This window comes from Peromyscus eremicus, chromosome 19 (assembly GCF_949786415.1).
Source record: "Peromyscus eremicus chromosome 19, PerEre_H2_v1, whole genome shotgun sequence".
Classification (NCBI taxonomy): domain Eukaryota; kingdom Metazoa; phylum Chordata; class Mammalia; order Rodentia; family Cricetidae; genus Peromyscus; species Peromyscus eremicus.
The window spans coordinates 71,676,832-71,701,458 of record NC_081435.1 but is presented as its reverse complement, the minus strand read 5'-3'; the positions used below and the strand labels follow the sequence as shown (position 1 = coordinate 71,701,458).

Sequence of the window (24,627 nt, the reverse complement as noted above, 5' to 3'; positions counted from 1 at the left end):
TATGAGGAGCACAGGAGTGAGGTGTTCACTGTTTCATCCTTGTCAGTAGAAATGCCATGTAACATACACACGTTTGCTGGCTACCACAAAATAGGGGAAAGTCACAGGTAAAATGGTGTTATAATTATTAACTTAACCAGCAATATCATGATAATCATTTGTAAATAAAGTTATTATGTCATTATTAGCATTATTTTACTCTTTGTACTTAGATTTTTATATTTGGTATGCATTTTATGCTTCTAGCACATTTCTATTCAAAGAGCAAAGTTGCATCCAAAGTATATAATCTATAGTTTTGATAAAAGTTGTATTTGAAAAAAATAGGTTCTCATTTCTAAGCTATTCCAATGATACTAAAACATTTTTTTCAATGGCTGGGTTGTATTGTTTCAAAGTTGAATTTATATTCATTGAAATTAAGTAGCGCTGGGTCAGTTGCTCATCAAGCATTGTAGCAAGTGACATGGGAAACTGTCTGAGTGAGTGTGGAGGAGAAGGTAAAGGAGACTACCAGTTGGATGAGCTCCATACTTTGTCACAGGCTAGCCCTGAGGCTCCACTTTTGTCCACCCTGACCCTGTCGATTCAGGATTTATTTGCACATCTTAGAATAGAGTTAACATTGCATCATTTGTTCTTTGGAGGCTTTGTATCTTCTACCCCATAGTTATAATTCCTTTTGCTTCTAACACTTATTGCAGTAAAGGCTTCATTTCATTTTTCTTCATAATTAATGCTAGAAATTTATTATTTTGCATCTTATATCCAACTTTATGTCTGTTGTGTGATTGGCCATGTTTTTAACCTCACTGAGATTTTTGGAATGGCTCTCATGTATCATGGCTTATAAAATTATTCCAGAGTCCTAGCCTCTACTTATAACCTAGAGTCCTGTTTGTACAGTATATTATGTCCCTTGCTAATGGCCAATTTTAAAAAAGTCAGTAATATCCTCCAGCTTTCCTAAATTTCTGGAATCTATCAAATAATATTTGTAATGTTTTATAGATATAAGCTTTTTATGTGTTAATACTAAGCTTGAACACTTCATGTCCAATTAATATTCATTTTTTAATATTTTTAATATTCATAATATGTGTTTCTTGTTACAGGAGAAAAGCCTTTCAAATGCGATGAGTGTAACTTCGCCTCTACAACGCAGTCACACTTGACTCGTCATAAGCGTGTGCACACTGGAGAGAAGCCCTACAGGTGCCCTTGGTGTGACTACAGGTAATGAGGTCAGAAGCGCCACCATAATCAGTTGGACCCTGGCAGAACTTAGCTATTCCAGTCTGTTTTAGTATACTCTAATGGCGGTGCACATTAGGCAAGGTATGTAATTCCTAATCTCAGTCAGGTTTTAAAAACAGACATTTCTCAGAGCAGTCTTAGCTTCACTGTAAAACTGAGAAGGCAGGTGATAGATTTTCTTAATATACCCGTTTCATTCCACGGAGAACTCCTTCATTTGCCCTTCGATTCTTTATTACAGTTGGCCAACCACATTGATGCCTTTATAGCACAGCCCTTATTTACATAGAGTGTTGCATATCCTGTGTGTGGACACACTGATGATGGCGTACTTCCACATGATAAAGTTGTATACAAACTTCTGTTTTTATAATCGTAATGCTTAGGTTTATAATCTTTTTCCCCATGTTTTGGGTATTTATTTCATTGCTCACATTTAGAGTCTATTGCGAACAATCCACTGTTCAACAAGTATGTGGTACGACCTTGACTTTGAGCGAAACCATTTGTGTGACAGTGAAGATGGTGTAAGAAGTGCTTTCTGCCTTTTACAGTGCGATTTCACCACTAGTGCTTGAGTCTTTTATAGCACTGACTGGAGAGGTAAATAAAGCAGAAAAGGACATCTCTGGGCCCAGACCTAGTCCCGAATCTCAGGTGTGCTTGACGAGGCGTCTCGGTGTCGGTTTGCATGGTGCCTATTCCAAGAGGAGGTGGCAGTTGCTTTTTAGTGGTGAAAGCATTTTGGAGATCTGTTCAGTCCACTCCCTGGTGTCTGTGGCGACTGAGAGGTGCTAGCGAGGTGCATGGAGAGAGGCATGGTGACAGTAGAATGGTGACAGTAGCATGGTGACAGGGAAATAGAGCTTGTGGCCAGGTCAGGCTGCCTGAGAAGAGGAATATGAGCTTGACCTCTTTGGCAGTCTGTGATAGATGGACTATAGGCAACTGAGTGGTTCCTGTGTTAGCGAAAGGATTCCCCCTCGGGCTGAAGCTTTCCACTCTGACTGCCATATACCACCTATACCATGATACAGAAATACAAAGTCCCCTTCTATTGAGTATTAGGATATCTGTATTGAACTTGGAGATTTCTTCAAAAAGTAGATTTTTGTGTGACTGTGGAGGTAACCTGTGCATTTGGCAAATATATTGCCACAATCTCGATCATCATCCACATTATTGCATTAATTTTTATGTGAAAGGTCATTGAATAGAACAGAGATATTACAGATATATTTCATTCATTAATTATTTATTCATTCAACATTTTATGGGCTCTGTCTACACATAACACTAGAGTGGTATTTCTTGGAAGTTTGGGGAAATGGTGATCTAATTAGAGGTAGCCCTAGAAATTCTAATCTCCTGATGAATATGTGGCCTGTTAAAAAACATTTTCAATCCTATTTAACCTTATTGCAGAGCTTATACCATAGCTGTGTTACCTGTAAGGGAGAAACACAGTTAGAAAATGATAAAAAAAAAAGTTCCTTACTATACTTTGCTTTGGATTAAAGCTTTAGTTTATACCCTGTGCATAATGCTTTTGTTCTTATTTTAGAGGAGGAATTTCTTTCTTTGAGTATCAATTTTCATTCTCATTTTTAAACACTTTGTAGCTACCTTACTATACCAGCAATCCTTCTCCGGAACTGTAGTTTTCACATTATTTTAAGTGGTAGAGGTGTTTCAAATGAGACGGTATGCAAAGATCTGCTGTGGGATGGTCTGTACGTCAAGTGTGTTGCTGATTGGTCAGTAAATAAACCACTGATTGGCCATTGGCTAGGCAGGAAGTATAGGTGGGACAAGGAGAAGAATTCTGGGAAGTGGAAGGCTGAGAGAGAGACACTGCCAGCCACCGCCATGACAAGCCGCATGTGAAGATCCCGGTAAGCCACGAGCCATGTGGCAAGGTATAGATTAATAGAAATGGATTAATTTAAGCTGTAAGAACAGTTAGCAAGAAGCCTGCCACGGCCATACAGTTTGTAAGCAATATAAGTCTCTGTGTTTACTTGGACGGGTCTGAGCAGCTGTGGGTCTGGCAGGTGAGAGAGATTTGTCCTGAGGTGGGCCAGGCAGGAAAACTCTAGCAACAAAGATCCCTATAAATTGATGGAAGTGGTACTCATTCATAACAAACACAGCCTAAATCAGTAATGTTCATTCACTATAGCTTAAGAGAAAGCATGACACAGCAAGGAGCTTGCTGTGGGGAAGCTCTCTGTGCCATTCTTGGGTAGCCACAGCACCCAGGGTAAGTCTTCACTGTGGGCCTGCTCACAGCAGAGCGATGTGAGGAAGCTCAAGCTGTAAGGATTCAGGCTCAGCACAGCTACATCATTCACGAGATACTGCTTATTTATGTGCCTGCTTTATTGGGTCCTTGTGGACCTTAGCTTTCACACACAGTGAGGTTGTCTAATCCGACTTGTTAAACTCTTCCCAGTTACAGCTATTTCTTGCTTAGGAAAGTATTGCTTAGGAAAGAACGCTCCACTAGGCGTTCTACTTGTGCAGGCCATCTTGTGGCTTTTCATGTTCCCCTAAGACCTCTGGTTGGCCTGGAACACAGTGACTACTTAATGTGTGTTCTTTAAGGAGATGAAAGCCTGGGAACATTTGTCTGGAGGTTGAAGCTCTGAGAAATACAAAGAAAGAGTATTTCTAGCAGGTATGTGGGCAAGAATTGGGAAGAGGAAACCAAACTGCAATACAGTAGGCCAATGGCAGGTGCACTGTGGAGTGGAGGGACTGTCTAGAGGTCACAAATGTCCTAGCTCTCATGGCTGGACTTGTTCCCATGCTCAGGCCCTGTGCATATCTGTCTCGTTTCTGTGTACACATATGCTCAGACATACACATACACACATGGGCACACACATACTCAGACATAAACATATACACACTATTAATAAATACATCATTTTTGAAAAGATGATACCATTTATAATAGCACCCAGGAACCCAAATATCTAGACATTGCTTTAAAAAACTCTAAAACATTTGCTATAAGTGCCATAAAACATTTTTCTTATATTGCTGGGCATCAAAATAAGGGCTTTGGGTGTGTTAGGTAAACTCTCCACCACAAAATTTCATTCTCAGCTGATAAAACATTTTTTAAAAAATAATATACAAATAAGTCATGATACATAGTACCATTTTTGTAAATGGGAAGCAAGTTTACTAATAATGTTAATTGTCTTCAGAATAACTTACGTATTAAGTATGTTTCCAATTGTTTTTCCCCATGGAATTTGGTAGGATGAGTATAATATTATTTACTTTATTTTAAACTTTATGATAAAAAATTGCAAGTAATAATAAAATCCACATACCAAAATTAACCAGACGCAAAGATACAACTCAGTGAACTTCTATACAGTTAAGAGTGACCATTTACAACAGGAGTGGTGGAGCCTCACATTGGATTTTATTCTTTTACTACCAAATATATTTTTATACACCTACCCACTACACACACACACACACACACACCAGAACAGAGTTAGAACTAGATAAACATTTATTATTATTTTTTTGTTAAGTATATGGAAAGGAGGCCCAGGCCAGTACAGTTAAGAGCAAGGCTTCTTAAGCTTTTTCCACTTATAACCAGTTTTGCCCAAGTATAATACTGAGTTCGGGATGTATGTGTATATTAAATTAGTATACAGATCACATTTTACTGATTAATATATATTAAAAGATATTTTAAAGAAATTTTTTTATACATATATTTCTACATTAAGAAAAGAGCAATTTGCATCCTAATGAGAGATGTGCTTATTTATTTTTTATATACATAAATAATATTGCTTGGATGACACTGCTGCATGGGGAGCATCTTCAGTGTTTTTCAGAATTGATCATATTCTGACTTTATAGACTTCAATACTCATAGCACCACCCTACACAAATACATAGTGCAGAATGGAAAAGAATATTGAGGCCTACTTTGGAAATTATTGGAAATTTTTCCCAACCCAAAATTCATTCAACATATTTAATGCAATTTTAGTCAGTAATTCAAACAGCTATTTGTAAAAATCAAACATTCTAAGACTTTATAATTCAAAGATACGCTAATTTAATATTTTCATGTCTAGGACTGATAGTAGGAAAATATTAACTTTTTTATAACTAAACCGTTATGTCTTTATGATAGTTTAAAAAAAGTGTATGGACAGTAAAAACCCTCTATGTAAACATACAATGGTCTTAAATTCAACATGAGGCATTTGAAATCTCTGGTTGCATGAAGCAAAGGCATGTGGAGTACTAAGCATGCTTCTTGTGTGTTCAACAGCATGGTTGCCATGATGTCATGTCACTTGGGCAAGTGTGCCAGAAATACCTGTGCTCCACTGTGATTTTGACTTTGATTTTCTGTGTGTGTGTGTGTGTGTGTGTGTGTGTGTGTCAGAGTGGGCAGAGTTACTGGTGTTCAAAACCTTTTACCATTACCAGACTTTTGTGATTCATTAATTTCACAGCGTAAGAAGCTGGGACCTAGGCAAAGCCTGGCATGTGTATTTATGTCGTAAACCTAATGCATTCATTTTTATATTTTAAAAAGAACAATTTTATTTCACCTTTCATTCGTAGCTTGATATTCAGAATGTTAAGTACAGCTCCCTTGTCCTGCACATTATAGTGTGTTGAAATTTTGTTTATAATCCATGTCCAGATTGAATCTTAAGAACTTCCTACAATACTTAGAAATTATTAAATCCAAAATAAATTCTCTTATAATTGCTGAGACACTTTACAGTTTCAAAATGCCTCATTTGAAAATCACTCTTCTGTAACATGATTGTAACACTTGTGTGACCCCAAGACACACTGACTTATAATGATCAATATATTAAGTATTTTATATGTGTATATTATTTTATATTATATTATATATCATATATGTGTCATATTATTTTACACCTGTGCTCCTTTCAGAAGTTTTTTCTGAAAATAATAGTCTTACTTCAAAGTCTTGTTGTATGCTAGTGACTAAAATAAATTTTTAGATTTTAGGATGAAGGTTTTTGACAACACTAGCGCAAAGTTTATCATTTGAATCTTTTTATATTATCATCGTCACACTTTGGTAGATTCATGATACTTGTATGCATAGATATATTTCCACATACTTCTGATTTCCTTAGTTTGAAAGAATGTTGGACCTTTTGCTAAGGTGAAGGTCATAGTATGTGTCCCGTGTGCAACTTGTGTCGTACCATAGCACCCCCGATGCACAGAAGCTCATGGGTGCCCGCTGGCGCTGTCCTGTTGCATCTTGTGAGGCTCTGTGATCAGGAGTAGATAGCGTTCTCTTAGGCATGTCATCCCGGCCTGTAAATTAATACCCAGGGCACTTTCATCCACCAAGTCACTTTTTCAAATATTTCCTGTCCTTGGTAAAGGTTGATTTTGTGTTTATGTAAAACATTTGTATGATTGTATTTTCTGAAAGTGAATGGTTTGAAGCTTTTTTATTCACTCAAAATCTTTAGCCTTCTGTGTGCTGTGGTTGGCTTTTACCAGTGAACACTTTCCTTAATATTGGAAGAGTTAGCAGATATATTAAGGCACGAATGAACTATAGAAATTTGAGCAGATTTTTTTATTTTCTTAATGAGGAAAAGCAGAAAGAATATGATAGCATTGCTATCCGCAGACACATAGGAAATGCCTCCCTCCTCGTGATACATTTCTGTGTGTGTTTGATGGGCATAGTGATCACAGCATGATGTTCACGTATCTCCAGAAAGATGCATATGTTTATCTTTTCCCTCCACAATATCCTATTACTCAGCTATTTAAATACTTTTCCTGTGTATATTCTATATGCAAAACTGCTCTGTCTTCTGCTCTTCTTGCCAATATTAGCTATTATTTGCAAGGAAGTTAACCATCATTAGAAATTGAAATACTATTTAAATTGTATTTGAAAATATATTTCTTATTTTATAAATTGAACATTAGCACACTAATACTACTAGTTAAAATTATTCATGAAAAATATGAGTGCGGATTTGTTTACAAAAGAATTTTATAATTGGTGTTTTGAACCTGGGGCTATTTTTCAAGTTTGCATTATTAATTTAGGCAATGACATCTCATTCTATTTATATGTAAACATGGACCCCTTTCTGTTGCTTTTCCTGTCTAAAATATCCAGAAGTCTAATCCATTACACATCAGCGTATTCCATCATAACTTCATAACTTTTTAGCATTAATTACTCCACATTATAATTTCAAAGCCTAAATTTAGACACATAGCACACAATCCTGCTGTATTATTTATGTAGCAAAATCTTAGATTTGTTTTTACACAAAAATGAAAGTCTTAACATTTTTCTTCATCTTCTTTCCTTTTGTTTTGTGTTGTCATCTCTATATTAACAAGAGACAGCCCGACCTTTCCTGGGGCAGAGTATAGTTTTTAATAATATAAAATCTCTACTTGCCCATCAGATTTGTGACTGAGTGGTTTCTTTTTCGCTTCTGATATTGGCTTGAATATGAGAGTTGGTGAATTTACTGAAGTGCCTACTGCTGAGTTGTTTGTTTGTTTGTTTTTTGGTGGAGCTTACAGTCCTATAGAATTTTCTTTTGTTTCGGTAAGATTTATGTGGGAGATATGGGCAGATAGTACACTAAACACTACAACAGCAGATGGAACTCATCCTACTACACTATTCAAAGTGGCAAGGGGAGTCTTAAGTACTTTAAGTCTTGTTTACTAAATTGCAGAAAACAAATTTAAAACCATTTCATTGTGTACCTATTATTGAACTTGAAATATCCTCAAGGTTTCACTTAAGTTTTCCTCAAAATTTACCTGTCTTGGCTCCACTAAACTTAGCTGTGCCTTGCTCTGTAAAATAGTTCTTCGTATTTTGATTCATGCACAGATTTTTTTAAATTCACAGCATGAAAGTATTCCCCAGTAGAAATAATTGTATCTCATGATGCTAGGCAATAAATTCTAAATTCTACAATTTCCATCTCACATTAAGAACTCACCATTGTTTTGCTAAACTCCAGGAATTAATTCTACATTTTGTCTTCTTGCTTGATGACTGATTTAACACTCGGCCAGGATTTTCTGGAGATGTGGTTATCACATTAGTTTCCTGTCTCAAGAGCATCTTTCTTTCTGGCATGAGGAAGAAGTGAAGGACAGTTGATGGCCCACCCTCACTAACAGAGCTGCATCTCCACTAGCAGGTGTCTCCTATGCACTCTAGGTTCTCTGTCCTTGCTCTTCTGACTCTACTTAGCTTTTCCAGCCGGCATCTGGCATCTGCTCAAAGTGTTTGGAGTCTGTGCTTATACTAACAACTTCGGGGATAAATATTTTTAGCTTGGCGGAATTTTGTCTTACTTTTAATTATAACTTGACATGTTTGGGAAGTTTTAAGATACTTAACCAAATCCTTAGAGTTATGATCTTCCACTTGAAATTTTATTTTAATTTCTGATATATGCATTTCTATAAAATATGTCAATTGCAAACATGTTTTTAGGTCATGGATGATAAGACTCATTTAGCAACAGTGTTACTACACATAATTAAATATAAGACAAATGTTTATGGCACTGTGTCGTTACCAGTTCAGCATACAGCAGGATTCATTGTTCTTGTCTGGGATTTGTGTCTGCAGCATCCTGAGTTAGGGAGACAGAGTCCACAGGGGGTAATTTTCTCCTTTTGGATCATCTCCTGAGACGGTTCCTATTTTCCTTCCCATGGCTTCCTGTGCTGCTCGGCTTTACCTCTGAATAGTAAGAGAGGGAAAAAATGGTTGTATAGAAGAGAAAGAAATGAAATTAGACATGTGAAATGAATCGAGCAATTTCTTTTCTAATAACTCTGGATTAGCATTAAATATTTTAATTTAATTTTATCAAACTATAAAAGTCATAAAAATTATAAAATGAAAATATCTGGCATTAATATTAGATACAATATACATTTAAAACTATTTGTTTACTTTCACTAATTAAAAGTAGTTCTTCCTCTTCAGATCACAAGAAACTTTGAGTCAAACTTTTTTGTCTTAAGTAACACTCTGCTGCTTCTCTGTCCTCCCTGAGTTTCCTCCACCCCCTTTGCTCTGTTGGCTGCTCCCCTTGATGGTTCAGACTTTCGATGATAGAGCCTCATACATTATTTTGAAAGACCAAAAGCCTAGGTTGGGCTCATAGTTTTGATAAGGTAATGGTGAGTGCATGGCTTCCTTCAAAGTCTGGATTTCTTCTAGAAAACATGCATCAGTCAGACCGTGAGTAGTTCCCTCCTGCATGGAAATCGCCCTTGAGTGCTTACCACCTGCACAGTTCCGCCCTTCACAGGCAGGTGTCAGTGTAGTGAAGAAATGCTGCTTCAGTAGTCTCTAGCATTTGTGTGAGTGCTAGTTCTGTGTGGGTAGAAGCTTCTGGTAAGTGTCACTGAAATTTTCTTAGGTGTTCCCTCACAGAATGAAGCCAACGTCCCTAACTTTATCCATCCAGGAATGGTCTCGAAGGTTGCGCATGTGGAAGTCTTGACTTGCCTTTCTGTCAACTGTGTCTCTTGTTCACAGAGAGTGAGTTCACCTTGTGGGAAGCAGCTCCTGCTCGTCTCCGTTCCGTGCATCCATGTCGCTGCTCTGGTTGTGTTTTAGTTGGACTGCGTTGTCTCTCCTGTTTTGTCTGACATTGCCTTCACACACAGCTTGTCTTACTCACACTTCACTGCCTTTGCTGTAACACACAAACCTATAGATAGACTTGAAATTATTTGTATCACCCTGGCAGGCTATATGCTGTTTCAGCCCATAATTTATCCCTTCACTTTGGTTAATATTGATACTTTTATTCCAAAAGTGTCATAAATATTAACAACTGATCCATGGAATCATAGTAGATGCTGTAGCATTAAGAATTACAAGTTGTTTTTTCTCTTTAAATGAAGCCAGTCTTCCTGGCCCTCTTCTGTTCACCGGCACAGGTGAGGGTTGTGCTTACTGATGCAGCTAAAGCGGCACTGAGATCACAGGTTAATTAGAAGAGCCATCGCCAACACAAAGTGACCACACTCCCTCTGCTGTCTCTTAAAGTAGAATCGAGATAAACATGTTTATTTAACCTGCTGTTGTTGAATCCCAATTTCAGTCATTAATAGAGGGCCATAGCTATCTTTAGGGATGGTCTTTCTACAAGGAATTACTATGGACAGTCCCTGGGGTGGTAGTTAGATATATCTGTATGTATTGTGATAGGGAGCAAGGCCTTAGAGATGAAAAAAATAGAAAATATTTTTGGGGCAATAGTCTCTTGCATAATAATTTATTCCTCAGACACCAGGGTTATTATCACACAACAAAACACTTTCCCATGTCACTGTCTCTATCCCCAGCAGTTAGAAGAAAGTTCATGCCACAAAGCTTGTTAGGCACATACTTGTAACTCCATGGAGCAGCTGTCAACAGCCAATAGAATATTGTATGTATCATCACCCTGGCATTCAAAAAACAGTGACTTTGATGGGTCTTAAAAATTGATAACGTTTTTACTAGTTCATTCAGAATTCTAGGATTCCAAATGTATCATTCTGTTCTCATCCCCTTTGTTTGAACATGTTCTGAAATAGTGTCTCTCTGGGACCTACATGAGCATCATGGGAAAAACAGAAGCAGAAAATCTTTGAATGTTTAGAAAATGGTGATGGAGTCCCTTTCTGAGACAAGGTTGTGTTGGCGTCCTTGTTCCCCTCTCAGCAGTTTCTGTAGCAGCCTATCTTCTGATGGATTGAACTCCTTTTGTAGAACGAGATGATGCAGCGTGTGGACATGTGGTCTTTTCCTTAAGCACTTCTGTACAGACAATTGTAGCTGGAGTTTTCTCCAGTCCTGCCTGGCCCACGGTCAGGACATATCTCTCTCACCCACCAGTCCTGCCACTTAGACCCAACCGAGTAAACACACAGAGACTTACATTGCTTACAGATTGTATGGCTGCAGCAGGCTTCTTGTTATCTAACTCTTATATCTTAAATTAACCCATATCTATTAGTCTATAAGTTGCCACTTGGCTCGTGGCTTACCGGTACCTTACATCTCGCTTTTCATGGCTGTGGCTGGCAGCATTTCCCTGCCTCAGCCTTCCACTTCCCAGAATTCTGCCCTCTCCTTGTCCCGCCTATATTTCCTGCCTGGCTACTGGCCAATCAGTGTTTTATTTATTAACCAATCAGAGTAACACATTTAACATACAGAACATCCCACAACAGACAATGCCTTGTCTTCTTTTCTTGGAGCTCTGTCTTTTTTATTAGAACATAGCACCAACTCGTTGTTGGCTTTTCAGTACTTACATTATTTTCTTACTCTATTTGTAAAAATGGTCTAGATTCAAAAACTGCCTGATACTGTCATTTATTGAATAGCTCCAAATGAGGCATAGTTTAAATAAGCTAGAATTTACTCTTCCATAGCTAATACGTCACCTGGTATTTTCCCTACAATATTAATCTTTCCTCTACCTCCATAAACGCCATTACTTACTGTTTATGACTTTGGCTTGGCCCTGGCTAGAGGCCTCCGTCTTGCATTGTGCCTGTCATTGTATTTGAATGCTGTTTTCACTGTGTGGTTTGGAATGTGTGCTGATTAACTTTTCATGGTCCTTTCTTCAGTGTTTTGTTTCTTCAGTCTTAAGTGGTAACTGTAAACAAATATGAAAAATGCCATAAAACAAACTAGGATTCTCCCATTGGGACAAATGTGGTATATGTTGAAAGCTTATACTTAAATAATATAATTTGTTTCTTGGGTTACAGTATTCGAAGTGAAAAATGGATGACATTTTAACTTAGGAAATGTATTTTGCTACCCCAAACTCAGAATGTTAGTTTCTGTTTATTTTTTAAGTAAGGTTCTGTCGTGCTATATTCCTAAAGTGTACCGTTTCTTCAATTTCAAGTTGTCTTCTCTCTCCAAGAAGCCTGTTGTTGTAGGACAGAGGGAATTATGCCGTAAGAGAAGTGCCTGAACACCAGCACTGCCCGTGCTGGAGAGGACATGCTCAGCTCAGATGGCAGTGGTGGCCAGGGCGTATGTGAACCAGTAAATGATGTACTCGATCCCTATATTATGAAATCTCTGGTGGGCTACAAAAAATGAATCAGAGGGACATAACAGAAGATGGGAGATCATCTGAAATAGCATTGCAAAGGTGCAGACAGAAAGTGAGGCCAGGTTAGGAGCCAGTGTGAAGATGGGGACATTCCCACCCGATGAACAAATGGAGACAGGCAGCGGACAAAGAAGTTGTCCTTCAGGGCATTGGCCAGAGAGCCTCTGTGAATGATGGCATCTCTGAGACTCTCGCTTCTGGAGAGGAAATGTCCTTTAGGAATGTGACAGGAAGTGTGATCTGGGGCACCCTGCTTTTCCAACGTTCAGGAGTTCCATGTGAACACATGTCAGTACTCATCAGTGTGGAACCTGATAGCAGTAATGTCAATAAAATTGCCTTTAGAAAATACGGGGGTGCAAATAATCAGAGAGGACAGCTAGCCAGTACATGTGTGATTGAGAATAGTCTGGGAGAACTGAAAGGGACCTCCAGGAAAGAGAGGTCACAGCAAGAAGCAGTCATGCAGGAAATGGAATGAAGTGTGAGTGTGGTACCTGGTTCTGAGGTTCTAGATCTTGAGGATGGCCAGCTTCAGTAAAATTAGAACAAGAATGCATGTTTCTTGGAGTTCAAAAAAAATGGAACCAAGGGCAGGAGTGATGGGGACCCCTGAACAGCAGCTTCTCTGGCCACACTTTGGAACTTGATTTTATTTGCTTTTGTTGCCTTTTGAGCAACCTGTTTAATGAAGTTCATATACTGTGGGGTGCCACACAGCACCAAATTTGACATTGCTGCTTTCAAAGTTACATAAACAGACACTAGACACGGAGGGGAATACAATCCTTAGCCTCCTCTCATCATACTCACACGGAGAACTGCATTCTCTGGAGCCTTCCTTGCATCCATACAGAAGGCTTTAATTGTCTTTACTTTATTTAAAATTTTGCTTGCTGCTACCTAACAGTTCTATGTGATCATTTAATGAACACTCATTAAATGTAGTTTTAAAATATGACATCTTTCTTGTTCTAAATAATTTGTGTTGTCTCCATTTTTCTACCATCAGTAAATCTAACAGAACACCCTGATGACATCATAAGCCAACTGCAGTATACAGAGTTGTTTATTGTAATGGCACTGGACTCTTTCATACATTTACAACCTGTTCCATTTGCTTTTACCTACCTTTCATTTGCCTTATCCCAGTTAATTACTAGAACATCATAAAACTTCTTCACCAATGAGAAGTATATTTTTTCTGTAATATATTGTGCTAAAACTTCTTTTGAAAATTATTTTTAAATTTGCTGTGGCTTCTACAAACTGCCAGATTTCTCGGGACATACAATGTGACTGGGGTCTGCCATACTAAGAGAAATGTAATAAGAATCTTATGAGCATTGGAGTTAGTGGCTGTATAATATGGAAAGAGAAAGCAGATAGATCACTCCTCAGGGTGAGGTAGGGACATGATTTGTTTCCATGACTTAGGGTGTATTATAACTGCCGCGTGTTGGCGGCAGTTGTATTAGACCAGTAAAAGTGGAAATAAGTCATGTATATCACCCCACAGGCTGATGTTGGCTGTTTGTGCATTCACTCACGTGTTGTCTGGTTATCCCTTGATCTTGTTACACTTTCTGCCATTTTGTCTTGTTATAAATATGATCAACACAAGGCTGTTATGGCTGGACATGGGGCTTTAACTTATTTTATAACAAGTTATAAGCTTTAAAACTCAAAGGCTCATTTCTTTTTGCCCATTGAGAAGATTCTGTTTAGTATACCTCTGCACACATTTTTAGCACTATTTCTGTAATTACAAACAAAGGTGAGAGAAACAGCGTATTTTTCCAGAAGTGGATTCGCTCTGACACTCTTGCTGTGTTTTATTAAAATGGCTGCAAAAGCAAGCATTCTTTTCCTCGGTGAACACAGCCTTCTTGAGAAGAGGCCTGAAGAATGAGAAAAGGGTAGTGGTTGTGCGCTTGTGTCATTGGGAATCAACTCAGACTCAGGAAACTGTGCTCGTGTCTGTCTGAGAAATACGTAGCCCATATCAGCACATATATGTTTTTAATTACATGTTGTTTCCAATTAATGATTTCTGTTTGGTTTTTCAAAAATGATGTTATGAATGTAATGATTATACAATCCAAATCTTCCTGAGTTATATGTCTGTACTTGTTTTTAACTACATATGCACACATATTTTATTACTTTTCTTGCATCTTTTTTTAACAAAACAATCTTTTAAAACAGTGTATCTCTAATGTAAAAGAGACTTCAAACAAGATTTCAGTTTTATTTTAAGGTCTTTTTCTTTGGAGTTTAAAAGTGGAATATATGTTTTCTTTAGCTGTAAAAGCACAATCAAGGCAACATGATAAGTGAGTCAGTGTTGTAAAAGTAAAACTAATTTTGCCTTCACTCACATGAGCTATAGAAGGAGGAAGCTTTATTGTCCCTGGGAAGGTGATAAGGCAGAGTAATTGTATATTATACTGTCCGGGAACATCTGCCTGAGACTGTTGGAGCAATTCATCTATCATGGACGATGCTGCATGTTTTGTCTCTCTGCTTTAACCCGTCCCCACTGCTGGCCCGCGCGGAGGTTTTGATAGGGACTGCGCCTGGGCCAGGGCTCACATTAATCAGTCCCCTTGTTCAACACTCCAGCTGACATAATTACAACCTGCGCACAGCAGTTATTCAAGTCGAGTCCTTGTCACTCGTGGTGCGAAACTACACAGCTCAGATCCCGGAGGAGATTGCCTTATCACACAGAACAAGGGCTCGCAGGAGTCGGAGAGAATAGAAATGGGAAAATGTCTTCCGGGAGTACTATATATTCCTTTAAAATAAGACATTTGAGAGACTTACAAGGGACAAAGGGAAGCATTGTGTGCAGGGGTTGAAATGAACCAGTTATTATTTTTAAATGGATTACAGGGTGCATTTTTGTGCAACTGGTCATAGATTATTAGATAAATTCAGTGGTTCTGGTCCTCATCGATTCTTTCTATTGCTTTTTTCTTCAAAGCTAATCACTTAACTTTAGAATTAGAAAAAGACTCCATTCTTTTTATAAAATAATTAAATTAGTAGATTATTCATTTTAAGTTTAATATTTGACAAGTATGTTTTTATAAGCCACAGAGTTAAAAGTAGGAGAAGATTCCTTCAACGACCTTCCCATTGCTAAGTCAGTTCCCCTTTCATTATGGCTGTGCACTACAAACATGTGAAAACAGCCAGAGAGTGAGTTTCCTTCCAGGTGTGGTTCTTTGACTCTGGTCCCATACTGGGCACTTGCCTGCCAATTCCTGGGTGTCCCAGCTGTGAGGGATGGATTCTCCTTTCAGCAGTGTAAGTAGTCTCTAACTTTGAATGGCAGCTCCATCCCCACCACATAGCCTGTAGAAGTCTATGGGTGTAAGATGGTCTGTGTGCCCAGGTCCGCCGGCTGTCCCACTAAACTCTGCTTTTCTGCATGGATGCCCCAGTTACTGTTGACAGCTAGCCTTTTTTTTTTTTTTCTTAAGCATCTTTAAACTGTCCTAAATAAAGCTATGCTCAGACTATTAAAGGTACTAGGGAATAAATTCTTCAGCTCAATAAAATTTTCACTTATTTTACCTTGAGTTTGTAAAACTGCAAAAATTAGATAGTTGCCATAAATTATCACTTATTAACATATAAATATATATATATGTGTGTGTGTGTATGTATGTATGTATGTATACATTTAAATTACTTGAATTGGAAAGTATTGTGTTTTAGGTAGTTTATTTCAAGCTCAAGTTGTAAATGGATTATTTATGTAGTTCATGTGAGTTTTGGTGGTAGTTGCCTGTTTCTTTGTTCTTGTGGTGACAGAGGTAGAACCCAGGGCCTTACACATGCTGCACAAGTGCCCCCCCCCAACTAAGCTGCATCTGTATCTGTAGCCCAGCTCATATACTCATTATAAATAGAGAAATGGGAGGAATAATAAACCTAAAAACAGTTGATATGTAGGCATGAAGCATCGGGGATCTATATTTCTATCAACAGTAGCAAGATAACAATGAAAAGGTCGCAGCAGTCAGTGCCACCTAGGCATTAGATTAATAGGAGGAATCGATGGACCAGGTGGGACAGATTCACATTCAGAGCCTCAAGCAGCAATGGCTCTACTTTATGAAAATGTCATTGTGTTTAGGTTCATGAGGAGGACATTCTGCATGCCATAGCCCTTTTCTCCTTTTCAGACACATAATCAGCAGCAGCTTGAAGACTTAGAATTCCTACAGTGAAAACCCACGTAGTATGTCTCACTAACAGATGGTAGACCTGTCTGGCCACATAGGTCCTTTTGCCAAAGCCCCACAAGCATCAGTCTGAGGCCTCCTTCACCAAAGGACAGGCTCTACTCGGTGCTGCACACAGTTTTGGAGCCATTTGGACTGGTGCTTTGGCATCAGTGCACACCACACAACATCTGAGCTTCATTTTCGGTACACATTGTCTACCTTGTTGGCTTGAATTGGATGAAATCTAGTCTACTCCAGGTTTGATTTTGTTTGCCATCTTACTAATGAAGTATCATGAATTAGGAGGTGGGAATCCTGATGCAATGTTTCCTGCTTGGATCTAAAGGAGTCTAGGCTCTCCAGGGCTTGCTCTGCTTCCTTCCTGAGATGTGGGCGGCCCAGCTCTAACTTGCGTTTTACAACATAATGTGTGTCATGTTTCCAAAGTACTTATGTGTAATTTTACATGTACAAAGTTCCGATGTATAATTTGTGTTTCTAACAGAAAAACACTCAGAGACCTGGCAGCTACCATTTCCTCCTTATGATTCCTGTTGTTTCTCAATAGAGTGGATGGTAGAAATGAAGTTGTTAGGTTTTGGTTGTTTTTTTGTTTTTTTTTTTTAAGATTGATTGATTGGTTGGCTGATTGATATATTATGCATATAGTATCCTGCTGGCCTGTATACCTGCAGGCCAGAAGAGGGCACCAGATCTCTTTAAAGATGGTTGTGAGCCAACATGTGGTTGCTGGGAATTGAACTCAGGACCTCTGGAAGAGCAGCTAGTGTTCTTAACCTCTGAGCCATCTCTCCCGCCACCAAGTTGTTAGATCTAAAGTAAATTGTTTCTCTCATTGGATAAAGATACCATGAGCAGAAATGAATGAATAATAATTTCAATGGAAACGAGTGTGGGAAACAAATGGTAAAGCAACAAGATTCACAGTGAGATATGGTAGTCAACATACCTCATAAGCAGTTGCCACATTGATGGCTAAGTGAATTTTTAGTAAGGATTTTCATCACAATCACTTGGAATCCATGGAAGTTAGTAAAGAAGTTTAAACAATATTCACAGAAAGCAGACCTAGTACTGTGTGTACTCTGTGTGTATTGGACACTTACGCAGGTCTCCTCAGGCACCTCAGCAGAACCACTTGTCTGTAGCTCTCACTTGCCACTCAGCTCCCTAGATGGAATGCATCTCTATTTGTATTGCTATAAGAACTGATTTCAAAAGGTTTTTACAATCTACACAAAATAAAAATTATAACTAACTGATCTAATAAATATTTTTCTATTTGATAGAAAACTACCAGTTTCAGAGAAGCTTTTCATAAGTTTAAAGCAGAATGATAGAGACATTTTCCAGTTGAAATTTACTGTCACAGAAGGTATTTGAAAGAATCTACTTCAGGATCACCTCAAGTGCCTCAAAAAGATCCAGTGATCTGGCCTTCTATAATTGTGTTTGCATATGATCATTTGTTTACCATTAGTAGTTTCCCCTCTCCAGGTATGTGAGTGTGTGTGCCCATCTGCCTGCCCATATGTATGTATGTATGTATGTATGCATGTCTGTCTGTCTGCACAATTTGTGTAGAGGATGGAGCACACATGCCACCATACATGCGTAGAGATCAGAGGACAATTTTGTAGAGTCATTTCTCTCTCTCTTTCTCTCTCCTTCCACCTTAACTTGGAATCCAAGGATCAATTACAGGTCTTTAGGTTCTCATAGTAAGGACTTTTACCCAGAGAGCTGTCTTGTTGGCCCATCCACTGTTTTTAAATATCTAACTTGCCAACACTCTCCTAGGACTTACCTCTTTTGTACATGCGTTTTACTGTTTGTAATTGGTAGTTTGAAAGGCCAGCATCTTCCCACTTACCCCGCCCCCAGCCTGTCCTTTCTGCCTTGTGGACTCCTACAGATGACCTAACTGGCCTTTCCCCTGCCTCTCACTTCTTAGGATCTTGTTACTGTGAGAGAGAGCAGGTCTACTGTGTGCCCCCTCCCTCTCTCTGTCTCTCTCTGTCTCTCTCTGTCTCTCTCTCTCTCTCTCTCTCTCTCTCTCTCTCTCTCTCACACACACACACACACACACACACACACACACACACACACACACACAGAGATTCTATCCTTGTTGGAGTGTGGTCACCTCCTCCCGCTTCTAGTTCATTTCTTCTCATCTTGTGCTATGATTCTTGAGTCCCTCAGATTGGCTGAGAAAAGCTGAGTGTCCTGTGCTTCAGCACATCTCTCCCAGCAGAAGTCAGCATGGCATTTCTTCCATGATATTGAATGTTTCCATTTTACAAAGTACTATATAATCTAGTTGTTTTTGAAATTGTATTGTGATCAGATTCACTTCATAAGTGTAACAAAGATGTTATCATGAGTAATCTTGGTGATCCAAAAGTATATGAAGCAAATCCCAATAGTTTCTTTAGACATGGAAAACATTGTATTAGACATAAAAATGATTATCATTAAAATTAATGGGGCATCTTACTCATGAACACCTTAACCATGTGTTTATGTTTGAAATGCTGAAAGGACCCCATAATGCATTATTTTTAGATTTTCTTTTAACTTAATATTACTTTTTAGGAGTCTTTCCATCTTAGTACTTTATTCAGTTTAATGGAGATGGCGTTTGTTTATTTGTTAACAAATGTAGAAAATCAGGTGTGGCACACAGCAGGCCTTCTCAGTTTGGGAAGATGTTCAGAATCCTGTGCAATAGCCAGAGCTTTTCCCCTGCACCCACCTCCAAGACCTGTTAGCTCTGGACCAAAGCCCAGCTTCTCAGTGGGAGACATTATTCTGCAGAACTCTCTGGCACTGCTAGGGAAGAGCTGGTCTTTCCAGGATGTATTCAGGATGAACAAAAGCAGCCCTGCAACTGACCTGTGAGACCTGTTGCTGTGTTCTGAAGTCAAGCCTTCCTTCCTTCCTTCCCTCCTTCCCTCCTTCCCTCCTTCCTTCCTTCCGGCTGGGCGATAGCTCTCCTTCCTTGCACTGCTAGCAGTAGTGTTCATTTTCTGCTTCTGATATTTGAAGCTCCTAGTCTGCTTAGATTTCAACCTGTTTTCCTTTAGTTTTTAATTTATATTCCCTTTGTTTCTAGAGACGTTAGTCACCATCCTCTGCACATAAACATTTATATATCTCCATTTATGTACCATTTATTCATTCTTTATCCTGCTGGAGATTTTTATATTTTAAAAATTAATCAAAAGTACTCCTTTTATAATCTTTAATAGTCACCTGTTTATGTATGTTTTATATATGTAATGTATATTTTATATATCTATTATTTATAGTACAAGTTACATGGCAACTTAACTCTTAGGGGGAACATTTCTTAGGTATTTTGGTAGCATGTGAATTTTAAATTTCTTTCAGGAAAACTCCAATCAAGATTATAAAAGTATTTTCTGTTCTCCTCTCCATAATTTTTTTTTTCTGCTTTAAAGTTTTACAGCCCAAATAGCTTTTATTTTGAAGTAGTTAGGACAAAAAGAGTCATGTACATGGCATGTCCTTGTATTCATAGTGACTTGAGTACCCAGGTAAAAGGATGGCTTGAACTTAGGAACTTATGGTGAGCCAGGGCAGCAGAGGGGAGTCGTTATTTCAGAAAAAAGTTTATCAACACAAAAAATAAAACAGGAGTGGGAAGAAAGGAGGAAGACAACCAACCCCTCTCACCCCATGTGACTTGCTTGTTGACAGATCCCCCTTTATCATATCGCTTGTTGTGTGTGTCTCCTTTATGCTCTGTTCTGTTCCCCGTTGCTCTTGGTTTAGCACTCCAAGTGCCATTTATATGCTGAACATCTACGACAACAAGTTTCATAGTAGACATGGGAGTCTGAATTTTTTTAAGCTGTATTTATTGTTTGTTTGTTTGTTTGTTTATGGTTTGCCTGCATGTATGACTGGGTACCTTGCTCATGCAGTGCCTGCAGAGGTCATAAAAGGGCCCCAGATTCTCTAGAACTGGATTTACAGACAATTATAAGCCGCCATACTGGAGCTGAAACTGAGTCTGGGTCCTCTCCAAGAGCAGCCAGTGACCTTAAGCACTGAGCCATCTCTCCAAACCCCAAGAATTTCTTTATTCTTAACTGATTTTAATCAACTTTAGATTTAAGCAGCACAGGTGATCGATCAATAATCTCAGGTTATTCTCTTTTTTTCCTTGTGGGTCCTCAGAGAGAACATAAGTGGTAAAGGAGTGTGTGTGGCTCTCAAGTTGACTTACCCAGATTGTGGGACAAAACCGCAGAGCACACAGGGAGGCTCACTTCCCCTGTGACTATTGGAGGCTTTGGACTCTCCTCTGCTGGAGATTTTGTTGTCTTTCTTGGGCTAGTGGCTTACCCAGGGAACTTATGACTAGGTAACACTAACTTGAAAATAGGATGGCCTTTTCTGTTGATATAAAGGTTTTCTTTGAATTACTCTATTCATTTGAATTTTTATTACAAAGATTCTGTAAAACCTGCTTTCTAGACACTTACATTAATAAGGGTTTACTGTTTAGTTTGATATAATTATTTTAGGACTTAATGATAGTAATTATTTTCATGAATGAGTTTAAAATCTTTTGAACAGTCTGAAAATATATGTGTTCTTGCCTAATAAACTTCACAGGTATGATAGATACCTCATGTGTGGTCAATATCAGTTATGACTGTTGGAGTGAGTCTGTTTTTATTCAAACAAATTAAAATCACTTTGTATATACAGTAAAACAGTTGCTGATAGTTATCCAGGTATTTGTGGCATATTTTGTCTAGTAACAAAACTAGCTGTAGTACCAATAAGAAAAAAAAAAACAAAAACAAAAAAAACCGAGTGTTTTTCTTATTGTCCCTTTATGTTTAGATTGTTTACGTTAATCATTAAGACAGCCTTATGAGATAGTGTGCACATAAAGTACTACTCTGTGATCAGAAAGTTTGGAAGCAAATTGCTCAACAAAAGTAAACATACTTAGGGGCTGGAGAGATGGCTTAGGGGCTAAGAGCATCTTACTGCTTTTTCAGGGACCAGTTCCGTTTCCACTATCCACACCAAGTGGCTTATAGCTACCTGTAACTCAAGCTTCAGAGGACCTAACACCCTTTTCTGGGCTGTGGAGGCATCTGCACTCACAGACCTCTACTCCAATGCATATATACATAATTAAAAATAAAATAAATATTTTAAATAAACATTTTGAAAGTAAAACTTTCAGAAATTTTTATTGCGGTATACATCATGAGTTTCCGTGGGTAGAATGCAGTGTGTAGTGTTGCCCTAACTTGAATAAGGAGCCTCCCTACCTCTCTACTTTTGTGTTCATAGTACTTCATAACATCTATTGGCATCTTGAGAACAGAACTTTTTGAAGAGGGCTTTATAAGCCTTCATGCAGATCTTATATATTATTTCCAATACATTTTGTTATATTTATAGTTTTTGATTTAGGAAAATGTTGCAGTATTTGTGTGTTGAAGTCTACATTTGACTTTATGATCCCAGCCTTCATTATATCCTACATATACTTTATGTCTGAATAAAAGGCACAGTTTTTTCTCTAAAGCAATATTTAACAAAGAAGCAGATACTATATACAGTAATATTGGATTTTGTGCTAGTATGCTATGGAAAAAGAAGTGTGAAAAGTAGAGTCATTGGTTGTTATGGGGCATTCCTATTATGCTATAGAAAAAATGAAGATGTGACATCATTGTACCTGTGTGGTCGCAGATGTAATGCCTGATTATAATATCACCTTGGGATTTAATGTGCTGACTCTCAAACTGAAGGAGAGACGGGAATAACATACTCTCAAGGGTCCAGATAGAATAATATCGATCCTTTGCTTATAAAATGTGTGTGATTATTTTATAAACATAATTTGGGCAAGCAATATTCCAAAGAAAATGTCTTTTAAAATAATAATTTTAAATATATACATATATATGCATATATATATACACACATGTTAACAAATGCATATTCTACATGGATGTATGCTTCCTTATATTTCATATATTTGAGTAGACTGTTTCTACTCCAAATCCTCCTCTTTTTTGAATTCTTTCTTTAGGGTGATTTAGGTCAATTTCACACTAAGTCATCATATATTTATGTTCATTCTTTAGATATTTAGTACCTATATTCATTTAAATCACTTTTAACTACTTCTACAATTTTTGAAGCTATATAATGCTATCTATCTGGAATTCATTGTGATTTGTTTTGTCAGAAAATATTTTAACTCATGGCTGTGCATAGAATAAGTCCTGTTTGCCTTCTGAAATTAGTTGTCACTTCTAAGCCATTCCACTTAATTTGATGATGATTTCATAAGTATAATTTTCAAAAGTACATCATTTCACTTATTTTTTTCTTGGTGTTAGCTATAAATTTAGGATCCTCCATCTTTTAATTACAAATAGCACATCAATATTCTCTCCTGTAATAGATTTAGCTGTGAGGAGGTTTCTCATGTCTCTTGGATCACTATATCTACCTCCAGTCCACTTTTCAGACTATCACTGTTTAGTATTCATGGACTTTTTCTAAGCACCAGTGTGAATTTATACTTTATGCATACAGAAATATTTGTACAACATCTCTTTGAGGTAATTGATTTTCTTTGTTTGTGTATATATGAGTGTGTCTACATTTAAACACACCTCTAATTGCTTTTAGTACATGTTTGTTGCATGAAAAACTCTTCATGGGGAAACACTAACACACATCTACTCACCCAGAAAGGAAAGCTGTGGCAGACCAAAGTAACAATTGCACCAAAGTCCAACTTGGTAAACCAGTGAATTTTTATTGTGGTTGCTATGAAGAGTGTCGGTGAAGGGTTGCTTACAGGAGCAAGGATGACTCAGAAGCAGCTGTATCACTAAGAAGTGCACCACAACATAATTGAAAACTCAAAAGCTCCATCCCTGGTTCCTTCTGTACAACCTGCAGGCAGCTCCACAAATCCTAGAAATCTCTCATCACTTCTGCTGGTCAAATTCTCCTTCCTATAGTTGTTTTCTGTTTCCATAGTCCTTTGGAGAAGTCTTCTTGGGTCTTTCTGTTTTCAGCTTTCCTAGACATGTGAAGTTTGAGTGAGCAAGCCATGAGGAGAAAGCCAGAAAGCAGCTTTCCTCTGTGGCCTCTTCTCCAGTTCCTGCTTGCAGGCCCCTGCAGGCATAAGTGTTCCTTTCCTGGCAGCCATTTCCCAAATAATATTACTTATAAATGCTTGGCTAATAGCTCAGGCTTGTTATTAGCTAACTCTTATATTTAAATTAACCTGTATGTTTTTTATCTATGCCAACTGTGTCTTAGTACCTTTTCCCAGTACTGTATACTCATCTCACTTCTCCCTGAATCTGTTGGCAACTCCTGTGACTCTGCCCCTCTTCATCCCAGCATTCTCTCTGTCTCAGACTGTCTTGCCCAATCTTTTCCTGCTCAGCTATTGGCCAATCCGCTTTTTATTAACAATGAGAGCAGTACATATTTACAGTGTACAGAAGGATTATTCCACAGCAGCTCCCTGTCCTGACTTCCTTCACTAATGGACTGATCTGCAAGTGTAAGATAAACTCTTTCTTTCCCAATTGGTTTTTGCTGTTGGTGTTTTGTTACAGCAATAGACACCCTATGACAGAAATTGGTAATGTCATGAGGTATTGGTGTGACAAACCTGAGCGTGTGTTTGGGGGGTGGGGTGGTATCATGGAAAGACTTTGGAACTTTTTGCTAGAAAAGCCATTGGATGTGCAGTTTAATGAGCTGTTGTGGGAACTTAGATGATAATGCTGATGGTAGTGAAGACAATGGAGGCCTGACTTGTGATGTTTTAAAGGGAAGTTTATGAGTCCCATAAAGACTGTATCAAGACCATGCCATATTTT

General features: G+C 38.1%; 1 protein-coding gene across 1 annotated transcript in view; it reads left to right on the top strand.

The window, feature by feature from the left end:
* The window catches only part of Znf407 (zinc finger protein 407), a 260,585-nt gene that overhangs the window by 101,479 nt on the left and 134,479 nt on the right, over positions 1–24,627 (top strand). Inside the window, exon 4 of the mRNA XM_059246404.1 lies at positions 1,116–1,236. Coding sequence (XP_059102387.1) covers positions 1,116–1,236 — 121 coding nt within the window. The remainder of the gene's footprint in view (positions 1–1,115; positions 1,237–24,627) is intronic.